General features: G+C 29.9%; 1 protein-coding gene across 2 annotated transcripts; it reads left to right on the top strand.

Moving 5' to 3' along the window:
- The first annotated feature begins 9,104 nt into the window (after positions 1-9,104).
- Positions 9,105-18,508, top strand: LOC7489668 (uncharacterized). Of its 2 annotated transcripts, XM_024583146.2 has the most exons (13): positions 9,105-9,244; positions 9,444-9,506; positions 9,658-9,744; positions 11,366-11,464; positions 11,922-12,017; positions 12,169-12,234; positions 12,340-12,430; positions 12,640-12,707; positions 12,808-12,873; positions 13,396-13,446; positions 13,643-13,707; positions 14,080-14,158; positions 18,153-18,508. In XM_024583146.2, the coding sequence occupies exons 1-12, from the start codon at positions 9,215-9,217 to the stop codon at positions 14,135-14,137; spliced, it is 840 nt and encodes a 279-aa protein (XP_024438914.1). In that variant the 5' UTR covers positions 9,105-9,214; the 3' UTR covers positions 14,138-14,158; positions 18,153-18,508. The 2 variants fall into 2 exon arrangements, with proteins under 2 accessions (XP_024438914.1, XP_002319691.2); XM_002319655.4 differs by lacking the exon at positions 18,153-18,508 and having other exon boundaries at positions 14,080-14,339.
- Positions 18,509-23,078: the final 4,570 nt, after the last annotated feature.

The raw sequence follows: 23,078 nt of genomic DNA, 5'->3' as shown, positions 1-23,078 counted from the left end.
TAACTTTAAAGTGAAGTTGTATCTTCTTCAATAGCCGGACATGAAAAATAAAAAGGAGTAGCCTGAAGATTTGGTAATATAAAAAATTTGGGTGGCAAAGGGTTGTTTTTTAAAATGATTTATGTATTAAAATAATATTTTTTATTTAATTTTTAAAGATTATTTTTAATATCATTGTATCAAAACAATTTTAACAACACGTATAAGAAAAAATTTAAAAAAAAAATTTAATTTTTTAAAAAACTATGTTTTCAATGCAATAACAAAAATAAATAAAATACCTTGCTTTTTTTCCTTCCAACTTCCACTGTTTAAGAAAACAAACACAGTGAAATGGATTAGTTTATGTAAATATGCAAAATGGAGGTTGGATTTCTATTCTCAAATATAATTTACTTGCTGAATTTTGAAACAGAGACATTGCAAGAGAGCTATAGAATCTACATGACATGGTCATTCCTTGATTTCTAAAGAAGCAAAACGTTTATTTTTGTGTTTTAAAAATATTTTTTGAAAAAAATTAATTTTTATTTTTTTTAATTTAAATTAATTATTTTTTTATATTTTCAGATATTTTGATGTATTGATATCAAAAATAATTTTAAAAAAATAAAAAATATATTTTTTTGATACATTTCAGAAAAAAAAAACACTTTAAAAAACAATATTTACTACACTATCAAATATCCTATTTAAAACTATGATTTTAAAGTTCTAATTTGAGTATCAAATTCTTACCTTATTCAAACCTTGTGTTCATTTTTTTATGAAATGTTTGTGGATTTTTTTTAAATGTCATGAACAGTGATGTAATGAAAATTACTCTTAAACATGTGGCACCATAATTGTATCAAAATAAAAACAACTATTTTTTTTTTATTTTGGTGTCTGGTAGAGTACAGATACAAGCTGGGCATGCATGGATGTAGCAAAATTCAAATCAATATAATTGTTTTATGCAATATTCAACAAGATTTCATTAATAAAAAATATCAATTCTCATAAATATAACTCGTGACTCATTTTTCTAAAAAAAGCAACTTATAAAAAAAAATTTAAATTAAAAAAATCAAAACTTAAAAAAAAGAAAAAAGAATGAGCTTAGAGCAAGCACCTGGCCTGCGAATAAAGAGCCTGCACGTGAGATTTTATTTTTCTTATAAGGTAATGAGATGGAGGACATGTCATTTGTCTTAATTCTGCTTGAGAAACATAGACTACATGTCATCTGTAGCAGATAACGCATTGTCTGGAATATCCAGATTTTAGACCCTATGGTGGCTGATTTTTTTCTTCTAAAAATATATTTTCAACCCAAAACACCTAGAAAAACACCCTGGAACCTTGTTAAATAATTTCATAACCTTCAAAAATGCAAAAAGCCATTCTAAAACCCAAAACTAACCCAAAATAAAAAATCTTTCCGGGCTTATATATGTTTTTTAGATACTTTTAAGGTAAAAAAAACATTTAATTTGAACCTCATATTTCAGAGGGAACCATTTTGAACAAAAATCTATTGTTTTGATGGCTAGAATTATCGCAACGTCAACTTTCTCTCTCTAAATTGAAATTTGGTGATTTATTTTCTCTCCTCCCTCCCAAAAAAGGACCGAAAATAAATGAAAATAAAGTTTGGGACTAAAATTAATTTTTCTAAAATTAGAGGAACCGGTCATCTAATAGCTAAAAAAAATAGGGACTAAAATATACTTTTCAAACAAATTTGAAAGCTACCATCTATTTTACCAGTATTTTTCACTTTTATCCTCTTACTTTCAACTCAATCCTCTCTTCAAAAAAAAAAAAAAAACATGCAATATGACTTTAGGTACCATTTGGTTTTTTTCTTTTTTTTAAGACAGAAGAGATGAGACGAAGCATTACAAAGGAGATGAGAAATAGTTAAATTTAATAGTGAACAAAACATCTTTATTTTTTGTTTTATTAATATGGGTGTCCGGATCAGTTTGCGCGCAGCTTAACTAATCTCACGGGCCATGAAGTTAACGAACATGTAAGCCTTCAATGACCCTGAGGTTTGTGAGACTCGAACTGGTGATCTTTAGGGAACAAATTCAGAATATAACCAGTTGAGCTACACCCCTCAGGATTAGAACATCTCTATTTTCTTTGATTGATAGTGTAGAATGTTGAAAAATCTCTTCTTCTGTTATGTCTTTATATAATAAGTTTTAGACAATATAATTTTTTTTTTTTTCATTTCACTATATTATGCATGCTTTACTTATGGAATAATTTTCAATAATAATATATTTTCCTTCCCCGATATGAAAATAATAATTTGTTAAATTAGCAAAATAATTTATAACTTTAATTTTAACGTAATATTTTAAAAAATATTTATTTGAATAAATTAGATACTGCTTTGGCTAATTAATTTGTTTACATGTGTAAATTAAAAAAATATATAGAAATGAATTATAATCTACTCTGACTAATTGATCTTGTTCAATATTCATCTGATGGAACATTGTGAAATTTTCCTTATACGACATCGTTCCTTCCCCAATGAAATCAATAAGACCAAAAAAACTTGAATACAAGGCAACCCAACAAAACATCCGAAGACGGACAGCCACCACTCCAGGGCAGGCGAAGACCAAAGACAGAACACAGACAAATAAATTGAACAAGAGAAGAAGAGACAGAGAGATGGTTCTGAACAGCAGTTTGATGGTGACAATAGCGAACGTATCAGCAAATCTGTGTCAATACATAGCGTGCAACCCAGAACGCTTAAGCAGCGATCAAGTTTTACATCTCCTCTTCTGTCTCCCTCTTCATCACTTTGGGCGTCTCGCTCTCTCTTTCTGGACCTATCTTTACTACCACCCCGCCCCGCCCTATCTGCCCTCCTCAGACTCTGATGCTTACTCAGATAACGATTCCCACTCGGATTGATGAATTTTCCTTCTTCTTTTTGTTTCTTACAACACCCATTTCTTTTCATGCTGGGTTTTGCATTTCATGGCCACATAAATGAAATAAAAAAATAAATTATGTGTGATTTAGTCTTGATTGTCAATGCCTGATTATGGGTTTTATTGCTCTCAATCTTGATTTATGCTTGTTTGTTTATTTTATCTGCCACTTTGAAATAATTCTTTTTTGTACCTTTTTCTTCTAATAAATGAAAGAAATTAAGGAACAATACTTGAAGATAAAAAGAAGCTCCTTCATTGCATAATTCTCATACTTAAAAACAGTAGCAGGTTGCAGATGTCAAAGATTGAGCTCTCAAATCCATTTCTTTTTCCAAACTTAAAATGAAAACTGCTAATTGGATGGGAAACATGTCTATCCAGGGATAACTTTAAAGTGAAGTTGCATCTTCTTCAATAGCTGGACATGAAAAAAAAAAAAAAAAGCAAAAAGAGTAGACATAAGATTTGGTAATATATAAAAAATTGGAACATGAATAGTAATATGTTTTTTTTATGTTTTTTTTTTCTTGAAAATATTTTAAAATAATAATTTTTATTATTGTAAAAACATTATATTTGATATTATTATATTAAAACAATCTAAAAAATCCAAAAAATAATATGAAACAAAAATAAAATTTAAATTTTAAAAAATTTATTTTTTCAACACAATAATAAACAAGTTGTAAAATAAATAAAATATCTTGTTTTTTTCATTCAATTTTACTTTGCCAAAATTCTAAAAACAAATATATAGTTTCACCCATGATTGAAGCAATTGAACATCCTTAATTTTTCTATAATGTAACAAATAAATATTAAGAAATCATACTGATTAAGCTCATATCAAAAGTCAATGGAAGATTAAAGAAGTATTTGGAAACACGATGTAAATTGTGTTTTTAAAATTTTTGAATTTTTTTGTTTAAAATAAATTTTTTTTATGTTTTTAAATTGTTTTGATGTGCTGATATCAAAAATAATTTTAAAAAAATAAAAAAAATTTATTTTGATATATTTATAAGCGAAAAACATTATAATTCGCCACCGCTACTACAATCTCAAGCAGGCTCAGGCTCATAATCTAGATAATCTCTCCCTTTTTTATTTTGATTTTGATCTAATATTTTTGCACAATCATTAAATTGTTCAATTATTTTTAAAAATAATCTTTTTTTTTTAATTGGAGTTGCATATTCAGGTTTTGAATCTCTTGCCACGATTACGTGAATAGTTTATATAATAATATTAATTTAACCTCTTGATTTCTGGAAACAAAATTTATAAAGAAAAGAACTCCTATAACTTATACCCTTCTCTCTCTTTTTTTCCCCTTCATAGCTAGCAGGCTCCTCTTTATTAATATTCAAACTACAGCTAGCATTTCAATAATTCTAATTAATGGTTTTACATATAGTATTCACACAAACATAGAAAGCTAACTACAAAATATATATTAAAAGAAGATATTTTTGTTAGTTATCCGGAGACTATAATATTTTTGAAGATTGAGTCAAAATAATACCACCATATATAGTTCCTTTAATGATTTTTCATCTTTCAATCATATCCATAATTCAGTTTAATTTATATATATAAAAAAATCAAGTTCCTCTTATGATTAAGAGAGCATTTGAAAACACGGTTATGCCCATGTTTTTTTTTTTAAATAAATTTATTTTTGTATGTTTTGGATCATTTTGATGCGCTTATCTTAAAAATAATTTTTAAAAAATAAAAAAATATTATTATTTTAATGCATTTCAACACAAAAAAACACTTTAGAAAACAATTATAGTCACACTCTCAAACAAGATGTAAAGCAACTAAACTAGCTCTTCAAAATATCTTCATTTTAGATATTATATCATCCTAAACAATATCAACTTGTACTCTCTCGAGAATGCTTACCATTTAATAAATTATTTATGTTATAAAAATTATAATTTAAATTTTTCTATGTGAATTCTAGAAATTTATTTATTAAGAAATTAAAATTTACTCCAATTAATTATTATTTTTATTGATATTAATAATAATGTTACTTTGGTTAATTTATTTTTCTTCAATGTTCATTTGATGAAATATATAGAATTTTTTTAATACAAATACAAATACAAATACATATATATATATATATATATATATATATATATATATATATATTATAATAAAAACATAGTTAAAAAAATCAGAAAGGAATAGAAAAAAAAAGGGGTAAAAGAATTAGACTTGGGCATGAAACCAAGCCTAGTCATTGATTGGTTTTACAGCAACTCATGAGAAAATGATGACGATGTGTTGTCCGAATAGAGGACGTGTTATCTCATATTATTTTCTCCGGTGAGCCTCGTTGACTTTTTGGTAGACTAGTCAGATTCTTGGGATATTTGTAGGCAACCACATAAAAAACATAATTTTCCTTCTTCTTTTTTCCCCCCTTTCTTTACAAAATAATAAATGGCAAACACTCCCCATGACCTCATAAATACAAACCTAACATAAAATTATATTTTTAACTAACAAATAATCACAAAACTTCAATTTAAATTTTTTTAATTAGACCTAAAACTTCAAATATATATATATATATATATATATATATATATATATATATATATATATATATATTGACCGGTTTAATTCACTATAATTTTGATATCTATAAATTCCATATAACTAGATCTTTAATTCACTAGTGGTATTGACCGGTTTTGTGGCTAAATGAAAAAAAATTCTATATCTATTCTCTATATCTTTTTAATGTTTTTGTTAATTTTTTAATATATTTAAGTTTCCAAATCCAATAGTAGATTTTAGCTATTGTAAAGATGGCGGCTTAGGTGTGAAGGTGGGGGTAGAAATGAGAATTAAAAATGGTTTAAAGGGTATTATTGAAAAATAAAAGGTTTATTATATTAATCTCTAGTAAATATCATCAATGTCCCTTCTTTTCTATACTAGAGGCGGGACCAAAATGATATCTTGTTTTTTCCACCTTCAATGAATTTTTTTTTTATTATTATTATTAACATGGATGTTTGGATCAGTTTGCGTATATCTTAACTAATTGTATAAGTTTTGAAATTAACAACTATATAAATTTTTAGTAGCCCTGAAATTTGTGAGATTCAAATTGATTGTTTCTACAGAGCAAATATAGAATCTGAATAGTTAAGCTAGACTTCTCATAATTAAATGAACTGTTTTCTTAACTTTCATTGTCCCTTCCTTGCTTACATCCAAATGATGGCATTTTGTTACTTTCATGTTATACTCATTTTAGATTTGGGCTTATAGTAAAAATCAAATTAAATATATTAAATTTGATAATTTATTAAAATTATATTATTTTAAATATTCAAAATAATTGAACTCAAGCATATTAAATTTAACAAATTACTAGATACATCAAAATACTTATCTTAAAACACAACTTTATCTTATTATTTTTATATTATTTTATCTTGTCTTGCTAGACCCATCAAAATACTTATATTCATACACAATTTTATACACAATTTTATCTTGTTATTTTAAACCATCAAAATACTTATCTTCAAATCCAATTTTATCTTGTTATTTTTATATTATTTTATCTTATCCTTTCAATTTGAGGTAAGAAACAAAATTGATCTAAAATGAAGATATGGTATTAAATGTAATCATAAGCTCGTGTAGCTCTAGATGTGCCTTCCACATTCACTTTGATCAAATTCTCCATTAACCCCTCACCAACCTCATAAAAGATTGGAAACACTAATATCCAATCCTTCAATAGTAAAGAAAGAAAAAACCCGTTAACTAATTTCAAAAATCAAGAAAACTCATTAATCAAACATATAAACAAAGGTAAATTAGTCAAGAAAATAAAGATTAAGAATAAACCCATCAAGTTGTTGTTTTGGTTTCACCGTTGATATTATTGGTCAAAATTACCATCCTAAATTTAAAAAAAAATAGGAATTTAAATAGGTGCTTGAGAGTATGATTGTTATTATTTTTTAAAGTGTTTTTAGCTTGGAAATACATTAAAATAATAATTTTTTTTTTATTTTTTAAAATTTATTTTTGACATCAATGCATCAAAATGATTTGAAAATATTAATTTAAAGAAAACATTTTTAATTTTTTTCAAAAATACTTTTAAGATATAAATCAAACAGTATCTAAAACCAACAGGGAACTCCAACGCAAAAAAATCCCATTAATCAAAACCCATAAAAATAATAAAAAATAAAATAAAATATGCCTCTCATATAAAATAAAAACTGAAAAAACTATCAACAGGATTTCAAATGATATACTTTTTTTCTTTTACGTCCTCCGTTCTACTATAAAAAATTTTTGATGCCAACACCACCATCTTAATCATCATTGGAGCGAGAGCAAAGCTCTCTCTCTCTACAACTTCTTCTTCTCTAATGCAAACTCCATTTCTTCTCTTTTTTCTTTTTGTTTCATTCAAAAAAGAAGAAGATGGATTGAAAGTATGATTTTAGGCTCAAGAGGTAAAAAAGAAAAGAAAGAAATGTGGTAGAGATGTAAACACGTCTCCACATAGTAATTTGGGAGTGGTGAAACAATAGATGGAATAGGAAAACAACTTCCATCATCTCTGTTAGCAAGAGACAAAGCAAGAGTGGTTGCTGCAGAAACAACACCAATATTGAATAAAAAAACAGCACAACCCCAGAATAAAATGTCTCATGTGCAAAACCCATCGATTAAAGATGGAGAGAGAGAGAGAGAGAGAGAGAGAGAGAGAGAGAGAGAGAGAGAGAGAGAGAGAGAGAGAAGGTGTGATGTTGGTACGAAGAGGAAAGAAAGAAAAGCAAACACTACTCTAACTTTGTCAGCACGAGAGAGAGGGGGGAGAAAAAGAAAAAGAAAAGGTATATTAAGAGAAAGAGAGGAGAAATAAAAAGAAAAGGTGTTTGTCATTGATCCACTTCTCCTAGGAACAAAAAAAGAAAATCTAACCTTGAGAGGTGTAGCTCCACTGATTAGACTCTAGGCTTGTTCTCTAGAGGCCACCAATTCGAGTCTCGCTAATTTCAAGGTCACTAGAGGCTTACATGATCGTTAACTTCAGAGCTCGTGGGATTAGTCGAGGTGTGCGCAAGTTGACCCGGACACCCATGTTAATAATAAAAAAAAAGAACCCAACCCTGAAGAAACTCAACCCTGAGGGGTGTAGCTCAACTAGTCAGGCTTCAGGTTTGCTTCCTAGAGGTCACCAGTTCGAGTCTCACAAACCTCAAAGCTACTAGAGGCTTACATGGTAGTTAACTTCAGGCCCCGTGAGATTAGTCGAGGTGCCGCTAGCTGACCCGAACACCCACGTTAATAATAATAAAAAAAACCCTGAGGGGTAGCTCAACTGGTCAGGTCTTGGGTTTGCTCCCTAATAATTACGAGTTCGAATTCTCTTAGGGCTACTGAAAGCTTATATAGTCGTTAATTTCAGAACTCATGAAATTAATCAAAATATACGCAAGTAGGCACAAACACCACCTTTAATTAAAAAAAATGGAAAGTAAAATGCAAATCCATGTTGCTACATGTCTGAGTCCACAACATTCTAAATAGTAAAACTCCAAGCGGATTCGTTGTTAGTGTGGTGAATTATTGTAATTTTAAAAAAGTTCAATTAATTAATATATATTATATTTTTACATGAATCTCGTTAAAAAACTCTATTTTGAAATTTTAGTTATAACAAAACTATAATTTATTATAGTTTTTTTTTAATTTATTTTTTTAAACCGTAATTATAATGCTAAATAAATCCTTGCTCCGTAAATATATTTGTAATTTTCTTTATTCTCTTCCATTTTCAAACCATTATAATTTACCCTTTAAAAAAAGTGATTAATTGAATCATAAAGATGGTTGTTAGGCGCCAGTTTGCTTGCGGTGCGTGGCTTCCATGCACAGAGAACATCCCTTCTATTTTCTTTTGTTATAATATTATGTATAGAAACGTAATAAAAATTATTTTTTAAAATATTTTTTATTTAAAAATATATCAAAATAATATTTTTATATTAATATATTAAAATGATAAAAAAATATTAATTTAAAATTAAAAAACAAATTAATTTTTTCTAGAAAAATAAGGTTGGGTCGAATGCCAAATTGTGCCTCAATATCAGTAGAATAGACTATAGAGTGTTTGTTTTCTTCTTTTTATTACCATTTCGCCACTCCTCTGTCTCTCTTTCTCTTTCTCTCATCATCATCATCGACTTCCCTCGCTTTCCATGGCTTCTGTTGCTCAGTCTTCCACTCAGGTAAAGTGAAACAATTTTCCTTTTTTGATTGTAAAAAGCAATCCTTTTTAATTAATTGCTTGATGGGTTTATTTGTTTTTGGGATTTTATACGTGTTGGTGTAAGCTTTGAAAGCTATACAGAGTAGAGAGCTGATTTTTAACAGTTTTTGACTAATGGGTTTTTAATTGATAAGTTGTTTTGTTGTTATTTTGATCAGGCTGTGTCAACTGGGGATGTTAACTCTGATGCCAATGTGTTCCAGTTGATCCAAACTCACCAGGTAGCCTCTCTGTTATACCCGCATTGTGTTTGTTTGTGGGTAGATGCGTAAATTCCTGGATGTCAATGCTAATATCAGTATTATTAGATTGATCATGTGTGAATAGATAGTTTTCAATGCTACTGATTGGTTTCGTGCTTGTGTGATTTAGGAAAAGGCAGCTCGGCTTCCTCCGGTTGAGGAAATTAGAACCGTGCTTGACCAGAGCACGCACGGCATGCTTTCAACTTTTTCTCAGGTTTTTGTCCGTGTACTGGTTAACGATTTGAACTTATTAATTAAATGAGAAGTACTGAAAGTAAATTCTTCATGAATGTTGAAGTTGGCACAACTGAAGGGTGTTGTTCGTGATGTTAGGGTAGGATTGTTCGTGGTTGTTATCAGCAGAGCTATGACTTTATATTTAACATTTCTCGTGGAAGGATGGGAGGTTAGAGAGTCCATAGTGGGATCCGTTCAATTTTGTGTTTGATTTGTTTGTTACATGTATCTTACACCTGCTTGTATTGGAATTGATGTTGGTGACCCAATTTGATATTATCAATCCAACATTAGGACAGAAAAGGAAGATTGTGGTAGGGTGGTAGTTTGTGTAAACCGTGTCACAACTTTATCATGGCACGATTCATGATGATGATGATGCTCTAATCCTCTAAGCTACAGGCCCCACCTTGTCTATACTGGATCTATTCCTAGGAATACCCTAAATAAAACCTTTCCTCTCCCCAGCCATTTCATTTAAGGTTAAGAAGATGCAAAAGCGCCTCTTTCTCTATAATAACAGTGCGTTTCGAGGCATGAAGTGGGAGAGAGGGGATTTCATAATTGGGGTTTTGAATAAGACTGCCTTTTCATTTTTTTTCTCTCGTAATAATAGGATTAGAAAAATTGTGAGTGCATTGGGAGGAAAGGTGGAGGTGAATACCAATAGTAAGTTGAGAAAATGTGTTTAGTTTAGTTTGCCCTCGTACAATATAGACATGCAGATGCATCAGTTTTAAAAAATAATTTGATTCAAGTAGTATGATCGAATTAGGGGAAAAGTGGACCAAAAATAAGGTAGAATCAAGCAGTAAAAACAAACAATTTAGTATCATGATAGATCATAAAATGTTTGGCCCTAAAAATAAAAATAAAAAGGACAAAAAAAATGAATACAGCTATCTGCAACTATCTGAGACTAGATTTGGTTTAGTTGAATTCAATAAGGTAAATATGCATATTACTGAGCAAACATCTTGAAGTGTGCGTATTGCTCATCAAACTTTTCTTGCCTTGTGGATTAAGGAGAACAACTAAATAAAATATCTGCCCTTACTCATTTGATTATTTTCCTTCAATTTCTTATCCTAGAGAATAATCAGAAGACGTTTCAAAGACTTCTTATTTTGAACTTTAAGTAGTTGCTATTATAAAAGGATAACTAATTATATGTTGTTTCTTAAACTTGTGAATTAAAAATGAATCTTGTAATATGGCTCTTCCCTTGCACTCTGTGTTCATAAATCACAGCATAAATGTTAAGCAACTACTTGCCAAAAATTCTCTGAATTTAGGGTTCATCATGAACTTGAGGGAAGGTTCATTAACTGTATCAAGGTCAGGTTACAGGCCTTTTCAGATCTATAGGTCCAATGTTTTGGCCCTCCTGAAATATTAGAAAAGACAGCTGCTGCTATAAACCATATGGTGAATCTAAGGTAAATTCTTATCAAATACTGAGTTCATTAGGTACTGAATTTTGAAATCAGTGGCATGGAAAAGACAGCAGCTGGTTTACATTTGAGTGTAGATTCATTTGTTAGACTATTTGCTCATATATTCACTGAAACTTGCTGAAATTTCTTTTGATATGACAGAAGCATGGGGGTTATCCGTCAGGGTCAGTGGTTGATTTTGCATGCGATGCTGATGGATCTCCAATAGTAGCAGTCAGCAGCTGGGCAGTACATGCTAAGGTATGTTTTGCTTACCTTCTATCTTTTTTCACATATGCTTTAATTGTGAAAACAGTTTATGTGATCATAAACTAAAAGAACAAATCCAATTGTGACATTTAGATTTTAGAGATTTACCATTGTCAAAATGCAGGCTTGATTCTCTTAGATTGTGACTTGTACGTTGATCATGTTTTACGCTTAAAATTTGTGAAGCCTATTGGTAACTGTTTGCTCAAAAGTGAATTTCACTGAATGCTTTTGAGAAATAAAAGTCTGGTCAACAAGATTGACTGATCTCATAATGTTTGGTTCGAAATAATTGTTCTATCAGCCTTCTACATGTGCATCTATGTGTTCTATGGAGCCACTAGACTAAGCTGAATTCTCCTTGCCTAATTTTGTTCTTTAGCCTATTTGGGGTTCTTTAGGAGGTCCTGGTGTCCTTGTATGTTTGAAAAATTGCTGCTTTCTGCAGGACCTAATAGCCAATCCCAAATGCTCATTGCTTGTTGCTAAAGATCCTGAAGATAGGACTGATTTAGTAATCACCCTGCATGGTGATTCCATTCCTGTAAGTGTTTTTTCCCTTTTCTTCCTTATGATAATTTCCAAAATGTTTCTGCTTATTAATTATTTTACTTTAGCAGATATTGTACCTTCACTGAATCATAATTGTTCTGCACCGATACGAGTTTTGAACTTTTTTCTGACCAATCGTTTAGGTTTCTGAGAAAGATGTAACTGCTGTTCGAACAGCATATCTGGCAAAGCATCCTGGTGCATTCAGGGTAACTTGTTTCCTCCCATTTTCTAGCATGCTTCATGTTTTACTCGATTGTATTTTTGTTGCTTTTTGTCAAGGTAAGGACTTAATTATCTCTTCCATTTTCAAGGTTGACTTTGGTGATTTCCAATTTATGCGCATTGAACCAAAAGCTGTGCAATACGTGTCAGGAGTTGCAACTACTTTGTTTGGATCTGGCGGTCTGTGTGCCATCCGGCTGATTTTCTTTTTTCTAAAGCACATCATTGTCTATAACTTTTTTCAAGTCATTGGGAGTGGGTTTAGATAATCGAGTTGTGGTCTAGAGCTCACCAATGGTTTTGCTGCTTTCCTGTTTGTATAGGCTCACCAATAACTTATTCTACTTCAATTTATTTCATTTGTTACTTACAAATGTTAATAATGACAGAATTCAGCAAAGAAGAGTACCAGACTGCTAAAGTTGATCCAATTGCTCAATTTTCTAAACCTGTTGCGGTATATTGCTTAAAAATTAAATGCTCTATCCGTATGACATATGCCCTGTTTATTATTTGAGTTTCTTTCTCTTCTAAATGAAATCAAATGGCTTTGTCAGTCTCACATGAACAGAGATCATGCTGAAGATACAAGACTCATAGTGCAACACTCAACTTCAATTCCGGTAATTTTCAATACAACAAATAGCATCTTTTATATGTCTACGTCATGTAAGAAGCGGGACACGACATTATTTATAAGCCAGACTGACAATAAATTTAGTTGGAGGTCCACAAAACTAGTTTTATGGCTTCAAAATTAGCTGGCCACGTGGAGTAATTAAATAATATATGTGTTTGCGAGGAAGAGTGAGTTTGATAAGCTTGGTGACACTCTTTTCTTTGCCTGTATATTATATGCTGTATATGCATGATATTTAGTTTCCCTTATTTTTCTTTTTTTGGACCAAAATCAAAGAGAAAAAAGTAAAAACTTTCCTTTCTATTGCATCTGGGATAACCTTTTTAGGCATGTATATGGCATATAAACTCAAAGAGAAAATTATGATTATCTCTCTCTCTCTTGAGGAAAAAAAATTATCTTATCTAGTCTCCGTTTCTGTCGCCTCTTTTGTTTCCCCTTCCCTTTAAAAATGAGCAAACATACCAAACAGGATATCTAGGCTGATTTCATATCTTTTTATCAGGTGGACTCTGCTTATATGCTGGATGTGGACAGTCTTGGATTCAATGTTAAGGTATTGCTCGTGTGCGACCATGTACAGGCCTCTTCTTGTATTTAAAAAATGCACTTTCTTTCGGAGGTCTACTTTTATTAGAACTGTTTTGTTGCAGTGCTAGTTTATTATTTAGATTTTATGTTGAACTCAAAACTTTTCATCTGAATCGTTTTTTTTTTAATCCACTCTCAAAATGTTATGATCTCTCTTGCAGGCTGTTTATCAAGGAAATACTTACAAGCTTCGAATTCCTTTCCCTAGACGTGCAGAAGAGAGAAAGTAAGAGTTCTAAACCATGTCCTTGCCTTCTTCTTTCCAAATCATACTAAGGTATGTGTGAGTGGTTCATGTTGATATTGGCCTAGCGAATTTGAGGATTTGATTGCATATTTCTGGTCATTTGTTCTTGTGCATGGTTAAGGTTTGATCCTAAACCGTGTTATTAGACCTACCCATGGCTACCGGAAAACTGATGTTTTGCATCATACATTTTTTACTGGCTTTGATGCTCTATATCACCTGGGAATCTGAAGGGAACGTGTGCCATTTTCATATTGTAAATCACAGATGTATTAATAGTTCCTTTGCTTCCTATCTGACTGCATTATTTGATTTTGACTTCTGGTAAGTTTGTTTTGTTGTATACTGTAGGGATGTAAAGACTCTGGTGGTAGAGATGCTTCAAGCTGCGAAGTCTCAAATTAAATGATTCCTTGCTGAACAGAAAGAGGTTTGTTTATTCAAAATTCTGCCATGAAAGAAAATGTCACTCTTAAGCATGAAAACCTTGTCTTGTTCTCAATGTGATCAAATTACGAGTCTTGTTAACATATTATGCGCTTGTATTGCCCATTCTAAAAACAACTACGATTTTTTGAGTGGATGAATAAGAGCTTTTGTTCTTTGGCACACGATCTTGAATTTATGAAATCTCATTTTCCATTTCATATCAAAAAACCTAAAAGATGTAATCTCATTGTTCACCACCTTACATAACACTAATGTTGTGATTTTATTTTGGTACTTTAAGTTATTTTTTTTATTTCAGTTATCAATTTTTTTTTTTAATTTCATCATTTCACATTGCAATAATTAGGAAGAGGGCTTGGTAATTTATTTCAGATTGCTTAGATTGCTTTCTATGAAGTTATAATGGTTTAAAACAAGTCTTGACACTAGGTTGGTTCTCATTTTTATAAAAAACATCGGTTTTATTGTTTGTAAAAAATAAAAATCAAGAGGATCAAAATTAATGGTAAGGCAAAATGCAATCTTTTTTACACTATTCATTTAGTGTCTTTTTGAAGAATTTTGCTTTCAGATTTTTTTTAAGTTTTTTTTTTCTTTTAAGTTTGAAAATTATAAGTTTTGATTTAATATTATAGTTTGTTCACATTTCATTTCCTGAGTTTAAAAGAGAAGCGAGAGAAAGTGGTTAACTAGCTAAATTTTATGGAAAATAAATAAATTTGATCTTAATATATTCTCCTTGATGAGAGGAGTGTCATTACAGTATTTTTTTTTAATTTTTGATATTGTTTGAAAAAATATATTAGATTGAAAGATTTATTTTCAATTTAATTTTGTGTTTTTGAATCAGTTTATGAGTGTTTGGAGTTGAGAAAGTAGTCTATTGAAGTTCTAAGCATGTTGTGTTTTAAAGTTAAAATGGGTTAAAATTGATTTTTGGGTCTAAAATACCATAATCTTATTTTATGGCCATCTTTTTGGTAGCTGAAATCTAGACAATCAAATAATGCATTGTAAAGGGTCGTTTGCCCTTACGTAAAAAAAGAAAAAGATGAAGGATAGTCACGGAAGTAGGGATGACAATGGGTACTACGCGGCTTAGATTTCTTATTTCTTAATATCCATACCCTATTTATTATTCATCAAGTAAAAAATTTAAATATTTATAAACTATTCATCAAGTTTTGGTTATCTAATGAATAACTATTATTTACTATTATTTATTAATTAATAAAAAATAAATAGTTAATATATATATATATATATATATATATATATATTAAATGAAAAAATGAAAAATATTATTATATGTGTGTTTTATGTCAATATTAAAGTATGTGTGTATAATATTGTATTAAAAATCTAAATATTCTACAAATATATTTATATGATATCAATATATATTTCGGATTATGTTCGGACATGTTTCGGATTCATGTTTGACAATATTAATATCCTATTTTTTATTTATTAGGTTAAAAAAAAAATATTTACTCATTCAAGTAAGGTTAATATTCATTGAGTTTAGATTAAATTGACATCCCTATATATATAAGCCTTTTTTTCTATTAGACCATATGTGCTAGCCCAACCTTCTTGGCATAGGTGCCCAATCCCGTTTTATTTTTTTTTCTCAAAGATTTGTATTTTGGTTGAAATGCACTATTAAAATTATTTGACATTGATAATTAATTATTATTAATTTTTTTTATGGTTCTTAAATAATATTATAGATTTTTATAAAAATATTGACAATTTTATTTTCAATTATTGTTTGTCTAATATGCAAAAAAAAATATTTCTCATGAATATTTAATGAAAATAAAAATTATGTTCTACAAATTTTTTGATAGATTTCTAACATGAATTTATTACATTTATTTTTCCTCGTAATCGCACTCAAAATGTTGAGTTATATTTTAATATGTTTTTTTTAACTTGTTTTTTGAAATGATGATAGGTTTTTGTTTCAAAAAACATTGCTCACAATTAACAAAAATATTTATGTTAAAAAACATGAAAAGATGTATTAACAAGGAAATAGAATTGAGATTGAAATAATACATTTCTCTTACATAATATTTTTCATTGCAAATATCTTTTTATGATTGTTCAATTAAATAATAAATGAATTTAAAAAAAAAAAGGTTATTATACCTGATAAGGGCCATAACCTAGATTATTAATTGGATGGGTAAACCTGGTTTGACTTGGATATATCCAAGATGATGTCGTACATTATGAATCTTAAATTGTTTTTATTTTGTTTAAAAGGCAAACCAAGTTTTGGCTGACTCAACTAAGTAACAAGTGCACTAGCTAGGACGGTGAGGCCATACTTAGTCAACTCTCATTCTGTTAACTTTGAAACCCTGTATAGAGGTTAGGTCGATGGATCACCATGTTGATTCAATAAGTTTGGTAGGGTTTAATAACATTGTTGACGAGTAAACAATGATGTTTTAAAGACCTAGGTAGATCTAAAATGTCACCATCACAATATTTTTTAAAATTAAAATAATATATTTAATTTTTTTTAGTAAAACCAGGTTTTGACTGGGTCAACTAAATCACGTTTGGATTTTTCAAATCAACTAAGTCATACCAGGTTAGTTCCTGCATGATTTAATTTGAAACATGGGTCACGCATGAAGTTGGGTGGAGGGCCTCGACTCCAATTTGACCCGTCATGTTAGGTCGGGTTTAATAACACTGCTAAAAAACTCTCTATAGCAAATGCATGGACGATGCATTATTCTTATTTTCATAATACATTCGTGTCAAAATTATAAGAATATTATTATTGTTAGTCAAAATAAGCTTTTATGAGTTTAATAAGATGTTTTGAAAATAAATATTCTAGCAAAAAAATTGTTGAAAACAAATTGAACATATTAAATTCAATAATAGGATAAATGGGTTTTAATTGATTGTTTTTTAATTTTATTAAATAAATGATCTAGATAAAATATTTTTTTAGAGATAACAAATATTAATACAAAAAGGAGTTAAACTAGGAAATTATTTTGTTTCAAAGAAGTTTAAATTATTACTAGATTAGTGGACCCACATTGTAGAAGGATGAAACTTGAAAAAAAAAAACAAAAAAAACCTAAAAAAATAAATCAAAACAAGGTAAGACGACCAAACCCCACAACCCAGATCATGCTAATAAGATAACCCAAAAAAATAAAGGATCAAAATGAAAAAAACCGAAGGACTAGGAAAAAAAAGAAAAGAAAAAACACTATTACAATCCCATGTGTTTTTTCTCTTGTGATATACTACTCCTGTCACATGATTTAGTTTTTTTTTCTTAAATCTTCTTATGTATAAATAAAATTATTGCCATATAAATAAATAAATAAAAATTTAGGGCTCCCTACAACACAAGATTATATATTTTAATTTGTATTTATCTTTTAATTTTTTTACTTGGTTTTTAATTGGTGTTAAAAACTCTTTTTAATATTTATTAGTGTATATAAACCTTGATCAGTTTTAGTACGCATTAAATTTTGAATTCACAATTATAATTTTTCTTATTATTAGAAAATATGTTGATAACGATTGTATAATCTTTTTAGCGCTGGTCAACTAGCTAAAATTAAATAAAATTTAACTTGATTTATGTCATGTACATTTGAAATTTCATGCATAGATTTCAATCACTTTCTGGAGAGGTAGATAATTTTTCTTCCCTTCTAAACTATGGAGGAGGATTTGACTTTTTTTATATGTTCATTACTACGATCATCATCATTTTTATTATGAAACTACTTCCACACAACATCACAGAGCTGATTGATTCCAGAATCCAAGCATTCCCAGTACTGTATCATTCACTCTGGTTGTTACGTTGTGTCATCTTGTACATTGCATTAACCATGGGATTACAATAAACTATGAATTGCATAGTGTGGAAACATCATTCCTGTTGGGGTAAGGTGTTCTTTTGTTGTTTGTCTCTGTAGGATTCTGCAGAACGTCAGAAAGTGGAGCATATCATGGAATGATGTGGATAGATACAATGTTTCTGCAAACTAAAAACAATAAGCTGGCCTTTGGTTTGTTCCTCCTGTGTACTATGGACTCTTGCTTATTTCGAAGAGGTACCGTAACATTGCGAAGGGTTAAGAGTAAGAACCATTTGAAGTTGAACTTCTGATGTCAAAATAATGTTTGATGAAAAGATCTTGCGAGAGTTTATAAAGTGAGAATGCGATTCATCAGTTCCTTTTTTTCTTTTTTTAATTCCTTTGGTAACACAGTGTATAAAGAACTAAGTTTATACAATCTTCCATCATCATCGTGCTGGTGCAAAAAATAAGTTTCGGAAAGGAGGTTGATTTTGTCCCATCTCCTATGCTTGGCTCCCATGTCACATAGCATCATCCTGGTTGATTCCATATCCCAAACAAAATAATGGACAAAAGACAAGATTGCTTTTCTAGAATGGATTGTGTTGGACGTTTTATCTGAATCTGGTTGCCCTTGTGAAACTTTTGGGCTATGGCCTGTTTGTGTGATGAAATTCACTTCTTTTTTTAAAAAAGAAATAAAAGAAAAGGATTTGTTTTCGTCTTAGAACATGAGGAAAGGCAAAGTTTCTTAACAAAATTGAGAAAAGAACAGAAACCCATTAGATGAAAGTAGCTGTATCTTCCTAGCCTTAGCTACCCAAACAGCAAAGCTCTGACACGCAGAACTAACTAGATAGTATCTAGTTTTTGTCGAATGCTTGGCATTGAAGACCATGGCAATTCACTGCGTCTCCGCTACATTTTCTCCTTCAATAAATTTCAATGGAAGAGGAGAAATAGTATCATTTCGCCACTCTTAAGTCGTCGTCGTCATCAACCTCCCTCTCTTCCCATGACTTCTGCTTCCAGGTCTTCCATTCAGGTAAAATGAAACATTTTTTCATTATTTTTAATGATAAAATCTTTCCATTTTACCAATTCACTGATGGGTTCATTTTGGTACTTCTTGTTGTTTAGTGAATGATTTCCTTACTGCTTAAGCCATGCAGAAAACTAGAAAGTTAACTCTTAACAGTCTTTTGTTAACTGGTTTTTACTTTTTAGCTATTAAGATGTTTTGTTAATTTGATCAGGACACATCAACTGGGGATGCTAATACTGACGCCAATGTGTTCCAGTTCATCCATAATACCAGGTAGAACACAGTTTGTTAATGATAATCTCACTGTCAGTAATTTCATTTGTGTAATTATAGGAAAAAAGGTAGCTCAGCTTCCTCTGGTTGAGGATGCTTAATCAGAGCACGCATGGCATGCTTTCGACTTTTTCTTAGGTTTGTTGTCCTTGCATTGGTTAAAGATTTCAAATTGTTAATTAGAAAATTGATGAAAGTAGTTATTCATGATCCTTGGAGTTAGCAAAAACAGAGGATGTTGTTTGTGATGTTATAATCAACAGAGTCTGTCTGGAGCTCTGGCTTTATTTTAAATATTTCTAATGAGCGGAAGACAGGTTTAGGGTTTCAAAGTTTCAATCTTTTCAATTTTTTATTTCACTTCTTATTAGATGTGAAGGAGTCAAAAAAATAAATAAAAAAACTTCAAATTGAATCTATGTATTTTCGTAACTAGTGCAATTTTTGGCTAGGTTAATAGCTCATAAACTCCCACAAAACAAGTCTAAGACATTGATAAGAGATCCACTTATGCTCAAGTTACTAAACATGTAAAAGAAAATAACATATAATAAAAAGAATGAGATCATATAAGAATGTTTATTGTTTTTGTTTTGCGTGTGGTTTTATGTTATTCTGTAGATTTGTTTATATTATCACTTGGTTACCTTAGGTATTTATATATCTAAGATCACATGAAATTGTCTTGCAAAGAGTGAAGTTGCAAATATATCATGTAGGGATGATAATGAAGAATAATTATCTTTACCACACAAGTAATCTATAAAAAACAACATGTTTTTATAAGCGTCGCGCTGTTTATTTGTGAGATAGGGCTTTCAGGTAGATGTTATATAGATAATTCATGCGTATGCACTAATAACTAATAAAACATAGAATCAGATGAGAGTTGCGTACATAGAATACTGGTAAGTGGTTATGACGACATGATCATACTTAAACATTGTTTGGCATGCTAGTGTATTTTTTTTTATTTCTCTTTTTTCCCTTTCTCTTTTTCTTCCTCTTCCTTTATTCCTTGCTAGGTTTGATTAGGCTATTTTTCTCTTTCTTTTCCTTTCTCTTCTTCTTCTTTCCTTGGTTTGATTAGGCCTTCATGGAGCTCAATTAGGATAAATTGGGAATTGAAATGAAGAATTGTTCAAGAGTTAGGGACTAGAGTGAGAAAATAAAGCAAAATTGCTTGGTGTGCCAACGAGTGAACAAGGTTACAACCATGTGGCAACATATGTGATGGCGTGCAACCTTTGATGATGACCTTCATTGGTGTCGAGACATGACAGAACTAATCCTATGATAAAAGAAAATTGTGTTGAGTTGATATTTGGGGTATAACTTGTTACATCTTTTTGATGACATGAATCCTAATTATTGTTAGAACCCATTTTTTACCTCCAATTTCTCTATTTATTTTTATACGTATGATGATCATAAAAAAATGAAAGAAAAGAGTTAAAGGAGTGAAATAAAAAGAAAGAAATGATAACAAGGGACTAGTGTGATTAAAAAATAATAATGAAAGATTATATGAAAAAAGGAAAAGGAAAATAAATGGTAGGATCAGACAAAATTGAAAAACTAATGAAAGAGATTCTACACGTTAGGAAGAGAAATTAATTAATTAGGAATCCATGGTCAAGAAGAAAATAATATAATTGCTTCATTATTTTTCTAATTTAGTTTTTTCTATTTTTGCTAGGTATCCCACGTAATATAAATAGGAAAGACATAAAAAGAAACAAACAAACAAAGAGATCGAAAGGGAGAAACTCTTGCGAAGAAAATCTAAGAAAGTTCAACTATCATAAAAAGACTCATCTCCGTCATAAAAAAGTGTAAGCCTTGCGAAAAAAAATAATCTCAAGCCATATCATTAGGAAGCTCAAGTCGAGTATGCAATCAAGATATGTTTTGATCTAATTCCATTTCCTGGGAAGTTAAACTAAACTCTACAATTGAGAGTATTTACCTCTCGATGATAATATGTTTATTTCTTTGATTTGATTTTGAGGGTAGTTACCTTCTGATGAGACTATTAGTTATTTGATTTTTAAAATAGTCACCTTGTAATAAGACTATTTATTTGATTTTAAGGGTAGTCACATTCTATTAAGACTATTTATTTGACTTTAAGATTGGTCATCTAATAACATAGACCTATTTAGATTTTTTTTTATTGTCAAGATCGGTCACTTGATACCATAGATCCATTTAGATTTTGAATCAAGGTTAGTCACGTGATAATGAACTCATTTAGATTTCATTTATTATTTACTTTTCGGTCAACAACTTTGGTTTGACAAGAGATAAAAAAGCAACACCTTAATGATACCTCTCTCATCTAATGAAATTCATCGACACCAAAATTGAATTTTTTATTTCCATAATGTGATCTGCCAATAACTCTTCTCCACCATTTTCTAAAAACTTTCTCTCTTCTTATCAAACTCAGGGATTTGAATATTAACAAAATAAAAATTTGAACCAAAACTTAAAACTTTAAAGGCAAAGAGATCATAAAAAAAGTCAATGAAGAATATATGAAATAAAACATATTTTTTCATGCGAATTTGAGATTAACTATATAGTTTTTTTTACGGTTACCAGGTACTTTTTCGTTTAATTATATCCTTATGCTATGTCTAATTAAATTTGTCTATAATCAAGCTTTGACTTAAATTCTCAAGAACATGTAAAGAGAAATACTCTAGCTCACAAAGCACTACAAACAAAACATGCAAGAATGTAATAGAAAAAAATGTTGGGTGAAAAAAATAATGAAAAGGTTCATCATTGAAATAATTGTAAAACAGTTCACATCAACATGTCATTGGAAAATCACAACACAGTCATATATATATATATATATATATATATATATATATATATATATATATATATGAAACAATTCACATTTAAATGACTAGTAGCTGCACAAAATGAGTTGCATGATATATTTGGCGCTATGATTGTGAAATCAGTGCCCCTGTACGAGAGCAGCAGCATCACAAGTGATGGGAAGTGTCAATGTTTGTTGATCTAACAGCTGAAAAGGCAAGTTTTTGGTTTTGGATTAGCGAATCGGTGCGATGCTGGATATGTCCATATGAATTGTCGAGGATGTAAAAAAATAGTTGAAAGTTAAATGTTTGGTTGGTTAAATAATTTTTCAAAAAAATTAATTTATTTCAATATTTTTAAATCATTTTACTATTAAAAATAATTATTATTTTAATATATTTTTTAATAAAAAATATTAAAAAAAATAACCACCAACCATATGACATTGCACAAAAGCTGGAAGCACTTAATTGATTTAAATCCAACTTACCATGAGAAGAACACAGAAACTTAGGAGATTATCTTTCTCATTAAATCATTGATTTCATCATCAATTAATTCTTATTTTTTACCGAACAAATGGCTTTTCATAATGGAAAACTACATATTTTTAAGAAAATATTTTGCAAGAATAAAGAAATTTCCCAAAAACTATCCGCAGAAGACGCCGCAAGGTGAGCCATCATACTCGACAAGTTATTTCGAGTTTAGACCATAACACGATGCCCGCTTGATATCATTCATGCCTTTACGAGAGGTTCTTGCCTTTTTGGCATTGGATTTAGGGAAGGGAAGGAATCTCATTGCATTTCTTTTTCCCATGACAAGGAAAACTGGATCTCGACATCGTTCTTGAGATTAGAGAAATGGGGGGGAGACAA

This window comes from Populus trichocarpa, chromosome 13 (genome assembly GCF_000002775.5).
Source record: "Populus trichocarpa isolate Nisqually-1 chromosome 13, P.trichocarpa_v4.1, whole genome shotgun sequence".
Lineage (NCBI taxonomy): Eukaryota > Viridiplantae > Streptophyta > Magnoliopsida > Malpighiales > Salicaceae > Populus > Populus trichocarpa.
The sequence above is the reverse complement of the archived record's forward strand: the minus strand, read 5'-3'. Positions and strand labels throughout refer to the sequence as shown.